Below are 7585 nucleotides of genomic sequence, written 5' to 3' on the forward strand. Positions count from 1 at the left end.
GGGGTGGCGGAGGTGGGGGCCCCCCGGACGAAGCAGGGATCACAGCAGCGCCACTGGGATGGCCAGGTGGAAGCGTTGGGCCTGAAATGCAGAGAATCCGGATTAGATGTGAAGCGCGGTCTCCTCCAGCCCATTCACACGGTCACGGTCCCGCTCCCAAGGCCAGGAGCTGACCGCATGAGGAGTGAGCAACGCAAGGAAGCACCAAGCACGCAGGAGAATGGGAGATGGTGGATGCAGCAATGGTCAACCAGCTACAGTTGTGTCCTGTGAGACCCTGTCACTGATAAATCTGCCTTTTCCTTTGTCTTCTACCTGTGTTTCATTCTGTGCTGAACTCAAAACACAGATGGCGCTTCCCAACTGATGGGTGGCACCTTCTGCTGCTCCTCTCTTAGCTTTCTACGTGGGGATGAAACTACATCAGCCAACTCTGTGGACTCAACATCAGCTTTTCACCAGGATCGTGGGCTACAGAAACACGTCCTCCTTTCTGCTGAACAAAAACCGTGTGCCCTCAGGTGGTTTTGCAAAGTAACAGAGGGACAACCCAGCTCCAAGCACCTGAGGCTCAGCAAAGCTCCTCGAAGGAGCAGCCTGGTGGAGGGAGCAGTGGTGGGTGACTCTGCTGCAGTGTCTGTAACGGGTCACTTGAATGAATCCACCTCCCCAAGGCCATTTCCCCACGTGACATCCTCCCTGAACAAGCTGCTTCTGCTATATAATCACAGGCTCAGTTCTTCAGCGTTATTCTGAAAGACAGGCAGGTTTTGACTGAGGAACATTTGGAAACTGTATTTAACATCGGCAGCCTGGTTTTCTCCTTATCTGGGTTTTCTTACAAACCTGCCTCATTTCTGTGGTTACTTCTGCCATCATTTCACACTCCCAATCCCGTTCTTGAAACGAACCATACGTGCGATTAGAAACACTTGAAACGTTTCAAGCCCTCTTTGGTTCCTGAACATAATAGCGAGTAATTCATTGTGGGTTAATTGTAATTGCAAAACTACACCCAGCTAATTAGAAGCCGGCCTGAGGCCAGAATCGAACCGAGTCGAAATAATGGACTGATGTGAGTTTAAAATAACTTTATTGAACTAAGTGGATTTCAAGGATTTGCGTCAGCTGAAGGGCTGAGCCTCCAGTGGTTGTGGTAATATTTTTAGCAGAAAAGTGAAAGGAAATGGCTCGGTTTTCTTCCTTTTCGAGGCACATCACTGAAGCATTATATGGGGTTATAAACAGGAACGGATCCCAGTCACAAAACGCACGATCGGAATTGCAAATAGGCTCCACTCGTAACTGTTCTGACTCCGCAGGCTTTAGACGAGCGCTAGAAATCAAGACCATATGCAAAGTGGCAGACCCGAGCTTTTGATCCGCCCGCAATGAAAAAGGTTTGCTGGAATAGCTGTAGTGACAAGCTCTCGACTACAAATGCAGTTCATACCAGGAGGAGAGTGTCTGGAATGGAATAAACTACAGAAGCACAGGAGATTTTGGGTAACGATAACGAAATCTATGTTGTATCTTTCGCTGGTAACAGAAATGCCACTTAAGAAGAAGATTCAAAATCACAACCTCTACCAATATTGCTACACAGACAAGAAGTCTACCACAGACCTGGCCTCCAGCTTCAGAAGAGCCCATCTGCTACGTCTGGATCAGCTGAATGTAGATTTTGTATGAAGACTGCTGCCAAATGCAGCTCATCTCTGCTGAATGACAAAAATCTCCTCCTGGGCTCATACAGGAAGAAGCTGCATTGCAACAACCCAGCTACAGGGCCCTGCTCCTGTGATTCTTGTTTTTTTTGCCTTGCTTCTACTGTACTTTTCCACCTTGGTTTCCGAAATCCTGTACAGCAGGAGTAGCCTTGGGTGCCTCAGCTCCTTTTTCTAGCAGCCACAGGTCTGAAAACTACAGCTTTCTACGGGTGGCAACTGATGGAAAATCAGTACTTACTCAAGTGGGCAATGGCTGGTGAAGTCATGTAAGGAGGGGTCCTCCTGGGCAAAGTCACCTCAGACACAGCAGCGTAAGGGGGAGGCAATGGAAGAGAGGGTGACGCGGGCTGACACCACTGCTGTGGGGGACGACACGAGGGGTGGGGGGACGGGGAGGGAGCCTGGCCAAAGGAGGAGCCTGGGGGGCTGGCGATGGTGGGCAGCGGGGAGGAGGGCGCAGCTCCGAGGTGTGGAAAGAAGGAGCCGTCCACGTTTTTTGCCTGGGTCCCAGAGGGGCCTGAAGCGATTTGTTCTTCAGCATGGCCATTCAGAGCTGTGTTTGTCAAAGCCTCCTGGCCTGCTTTGTCTGAGGGTCCCTTGGCCCTGTCAGGAATCACGGGCAGGACGGTGGGAGCCCGTGGCTGCAGGACATCCCCCCTCTGCGGAGGTGCTGCGTTGGCGGCGGGGCAAGCAGCAGACCGGGGAGAGCAGGAGACAGAAGAGCGCCTGAGAGGCTGGCGAGAGGCGAAGGCAAAGTGGGACGGGTGGGGAGGTGGAGGAGACAGCGAGGTTCGCCTGATGCCTGGCATGGCAGTCCTGAGGTTTGGGCAGGCTGGAAGGGGGGAACCTGGGGCCGTGGGCAGCTCGGAGGCCGAGTGCCTGTGCAGGAGCTGGGGGGGGTCTCTGGTTCTCCACAGGGATGGACTGGGAGCAGCGGGGGGCGAAGAGATGGCACTGGTATGGGGTGGTGGGGGCACGGGAGCGCTGCAGTGAGTGCAGGCAGGAGGAGGAGATGGGGACTGGGAGAGGGGAAAGCAGACGCTTATCGGAAGGGTGGAAACTAAAAGGACAGAAAAGACAAATGAAAAGAGTAAGATGGGTACACGGCGAGGAACGAAACCAGGGTGAAGCGGAACAGAGAAAAAGGAACCGTGAAGTCAACGCAAACAGAAACTCAAACCAAGCAATGAGGAGATGGTGCAGGCACCGGTTTGGGGGCTCCAAGGCCCATATGAACCTGAGGCACGATCACGAGCATCACCCTTGCACCAGGAGCAGCTGCACGGGACATGGCCACAGCGGTGGCCACCTCGTAGCCAGGGAGGGGACAGCCAGAGCCCCCGGGAGCCACATCTCACCCCTTGCAGATGCCAAGGCAGGATTTTGGCTGTGTTCCCTATGCGGAGCAGCACGCAGTAACCTCTGCCGAAACAGAGTCCACCAACTTTGGTGGCTCACTAAGGATATTTGTGTATGTCTGAGCTGGTTTCGAGTCAAAAAACAGAAAGCTGCAACAGCTGAGGAAAAACATTTCACTTATGTGGCCAGATTAACTGAAGAAACTTCCCCCAGACAAAAGCCCAAACACAAGATGCCCATCTTGGCTTGCTCACTCTGCCTTCTTTCCGGGAGGCAAAGCCATACTTTGCAGTTATAAGCTATTCCTGTCATCTCTCAGCTTAGTGCAACTTAATATGCTATAGAAGATTTTCGTCAGCTCATTAAATATATATATTTTTTTCCATTAAGCTCACAGAAGACTCCTCACTTCCTGACCACAAAATCCCCACTGATGAGCGTCCAGAGCTATATTTTCCAGTTTGCTTTGTGCCGCAGAGCGATGGGGAGCGCCAGACCTGGTCCACCCCTTCGTGCTGATGTCCCCTGGAAACACGGAGCCACTCTGGTGGTGGCTCTGCTACCTGCTCTATTTGTGTGTGGCTATTGCCAGACCCCTTGGTACACCTAAAATCCCCCTCAGCTGTGCAAGTTTTGCCAAGAGCAAAACCTGCCTAGCTCCACCTGCATACCCTGGACTTGAGCCACTGCGAAACACCACCACCACCACACCCCAACGCGTGTCTTCAGCTGAAAATGCTTTAAAATCATAATTACAACCACTTCTAGCAGCCTAGCTCTTGTACAGCACCACGCAAAACCCAACTACAGCTACAGGAGACAAGCAGGGAGAGGCTACATCTGCTCGCTTTGATACGTGCCTGTGGTGGAGGTTCTTCTTTCCAGAGACTCCTGGCGCTGTTGCTGCTGCTCCATCACTTGTCTAAAACAGCAATGAAAAAAAACCCTTGGTCATGTTGTATTCTTTATAATTTTGAGTAAAAGCTTTACATATTTATTTATCTATATATCTATATCTATGTATCTATATCTATATCCATATCTATATCTATGTATCTATCTCTATCTCTATATCTAAATATCTATATATCTATATCTACATATCTATATATCTATATCTATATCATCTATATCTGTATCTATATAATCTATATTATCTATACCTATATCTAAATATAAAATGGTGTCCATTATTATAGCACCTATATCATCTATATCTAGACCTATATCTATCTTTTACATATAGGTGCTCAAGCTGTATGGCTCGCATAGTGTGAGGAGTCCCTCACAAAATCCTGATACACGAGTCTTCTACAGATCGGGAGGACTTGTAGTTAGAATGATCATTTAAGGAAGCTTGATCTGTGTTTAGATGCTGACCACACACAACCTGCTTTGTCCAGCTGCACAACCTGGCCATGGAGACCACGATCACCGTGTTTCCTCCTCAAATGGAGATTACAACACTGCACTGCTGCTTTTTTGGCACCTTTGCTCCTGGCCAGGTCTGGTGTCCCGCAGGGAAACGCACCACAAAGCCTTTCCCGGCTCCGTTTCCCGGGCTGTGCAGTTCCCAGGCTCCGGCAGCAGAGGACTTCTCTCACACGCTGTCAGGCTCCTGCAGGAAGCACTGGCACTGTCACCCCGGCCACAAACCCTCCCTGGCATCTCTCTTGTTAAAAAAAGATCGAGAGCTAAAATACAGACTATTTCCAGGCTTTTACCTTGCACATGGATATGGACTGAAGATTTCAACAGCATTAAAACACAGCTCTGAAATGACCTTACTATAGTACTTGGTAATAAGGTTTATTATCATTTTCTTCCATGGTTTTAGGCCAAGTTTGCCTTGAATTTGTTCCACATATGTTTGGGCCAGTCTTAACTGTATGCAGTTTCCTCTAACAATTCTACTTCATGGTAAAACAAAAGCTTAACTCTAGGCCACGCTTGAATTTTGACTCCTTATGTGATATTTTAGAGAGCTCTCCCTGTTACATTTTTACTTGCACTTTCCTGAGTCTGCAATTTTAAATAATTCCATCTTCTGACATACAAATAATAGAATTTTTAGGGAGAAAAAAAGTGCAGAAAAATAAAGTTACATTATATAAGGAAAAAGGAATGTCTTCATTTGCAAAACAGATTTCCCACATTTCAATTCTAATTCAATAGAAAATCCACAGTTGTAATTATTTGCTGTGCAGGGATCAATCCTAAACTGGTTTTATGTTCAGGGCGTGCAATCCATCCAACACAGGCAATTTCTGGAAAACCATTACAGGAGCTGGGAAAATGACTGTATGTGCAGAGGGGAAGCAGTTTTGAGGAACAGCCTGAGTTGGCTGATTCAACTGGTTTCATTCAAGCTATGGCACCTTAAACCAAATAAATAGAAATCTGATAGACCAGATAAAGAAGTGTGATAGAGCAGGAAAGAAATATGGGCCTCCAAGTCATTAGAGCTGCAGTGAAGCAGATACGGGAGTGGGGTGCTCCCCAAAACAAGGCTCAGCCACTGCCATTTGAAGTGATTTGGGTTCATGCCAGCCCTGTCTGCCCTTGGGCAGAAGCAGTGCCAAAACCACCCTCCCACACGTGCTAAAAGGAGAAGTTCTTACACTCTTAGGAAGTCAAATTTATTCCAGTGGAACTAAATAAAGGCCGAGATTGGCACAAGGCTGCTTAAGGAGTAAAGTACAAGAGGGAACAAGTTACTCTCTGACTTAAAAATATATTCTTTTAACATTTGTGCAAAGGTCTCTAAAAAAACCTTTAAACAGACAAATTTGCAGGGTAGTTGCCATAACTTCATTTCTTTGCCTGCTTATAAGATGTCCAAAAAAAGCCAGGCCTAAAATTAGGTCTGCTCTATGCTTAAAGAACGCATCAGCATAATTAAAGCTGAAAATCCTCTAGTGCAGATGCAGTAATATCTAAGTGCATCTACTGGCATAGCTTATTCCAGTCCAGTGGAGCAAAAGAAGCTTTCTCAGACCCGTGTGCCCTCTAGCAATTGAATAATACCTACCCAAAGGGCTTTTACTGTCTCTAAATGAAAAACAATAAATGAAATATTTTTTTTTTCAGATGCAGTTAAGCTGCTCGCACTTTAAATGTACAGATTAGACACCTAAATTTGAGGCCTGAAGAATTTGTGATTTTTGCTGGTTAAATGAAGAGCTGGATCAGGCGTTTCAGCCTCACACGGGGACAGGCGGCATCCTCTGCCTCTGGGTGAGCAGGGACTCTCCTCTGGCCTTTAGGACAGCTCTGCTATCCCAAAGTACATCTTACAAATCTCGAGTGAAATATCACCAGCTGACCCATTTAATAGTCATATCTAAATCTCCAGTAAATCTCAGGCCATTCAGAGTTATTCATAAAGGCGCAGGAAATCAGTTTCCCTTACAGATTTTGGAAAGGGGAAGAGAGAATCCTGTGTAAGGGCCTTGTCTTGACTGACCTATAGGTGGTTTTGTGTGGGACAGGTATCTTTTAGCGAAGGGAGCTGAAGATACTGCTGCTACAGGTATTTCTGCTGCTGCCACAGGGATTTTGGCTGAATCAGCAAGGCTGAAATGAGATGGGCCTTGTAATTTGCTTATGGAGATGGGCACATAAGGCCGGATGCTCCTGCCCACCTTCCCTTTCATGTCAAGGAGCCACTCCTAGCAGCCAGAGAAAAGGCCATGGGTGTAAAGGTGAAGGGTATGACTTCACACTTTCATTTCTTATGGTTTTTAAGAGCAAAACATTCCTAAAAGGCTCAGCGTACGCCGTAGACAAATCGGGCCTACACTATCCTTGAGTGTCGCTCCCTGGGCAATAAGGCCGCCAGCTGCCAGCCCATCATCCACCACAGGGAGGGTTCGGCTTTCTTCGTGTGCTTGAGAAACACACACTCCAAACACTGCTTTTAAATCTGTTTTTGTCTTTAACTCTGAACATCAGCATGCCTCACGCTTGCCCGTGAGCAAAGAGTTTACCTAGGGCTGCAGTTCACCCTTTAAAAAGTCACTACAGAATCGTTAGCAATAATTACAGAAAACCCAGAATCAGCTTAAAACAAGTAAAAAACCAGTGCTCGTTGGTGAGCAAGGGCTGCACGTTCATCTGAGTTACAAACGAGGACTCTGCCATCACTGATCCACTCCACCTACCTCCTCTGTGCTTCCATCTCATCTGGAGATGGCCCATTCTGGACCTGGCGCTGGGCAGCTGGACCTACAGAAAAAAACAAGAAAATGCTATCAAGAAAGCCCATGTAGCTGACTTTTTTAAAAACAGTGCTTCTCCATGTTTCTATGAGAGAATAAACCTATCTTTTTCCTATTATTTCCTGCTTCTGCAGGATCCACATCAAGCTGAGAATTCACTTGGCACTCACCAACAAAACCCAGCTACACATGTAAGTCACATATCTCTCTACTCTGACCATTTAATCTCTGTTCTGGGACATTTAAGGAAACAGACTGACATGGCATTTTCAGCAG

The 7585-nt window shown here is 47.4% G+C and overlaps 1 protein-coding gene across 1 annotated transcript; it reads right to left on the reverse strand.

Annotated features, from left to right (window-relative positions):
• Positions 1-29: 29 nt before the first annotated feature.
• Positions 30-7316, reverse strand: LOC104538488 (ena/VASP-like protein; the record flags this gene model as incomplete). The annotated part of the gene is made up of 4 exons (XM_010181709.1): positions 30-81; positions 1969-2790; positions 3950-4011; positions 7253-7316. Coding segments are annotated over 4 exons (1000 nt in total), but the record flags the coding sequence as incomplete, so codon positions are not given.
• Between the last annotated feature and the right edge of the window lie 269 nt (positions 7317-7585).

The sequence above is a fragment of the Mesitornis unicolor genome, unplaced genomic scaffold (genome assembly GCF_000695765.1).
Source record: "Mesitornis unicolor isolate BGI_N332 unplaced genomic scaffold, ASM69576v1 scaffold34903, whole genome shotgun sequence".
NCBI lineage: Eukaryota > Metazoa > Chordata > Aves > Mesitornithiformes > Mesitornithidae > Mesitornis > Mesitornis unicolor.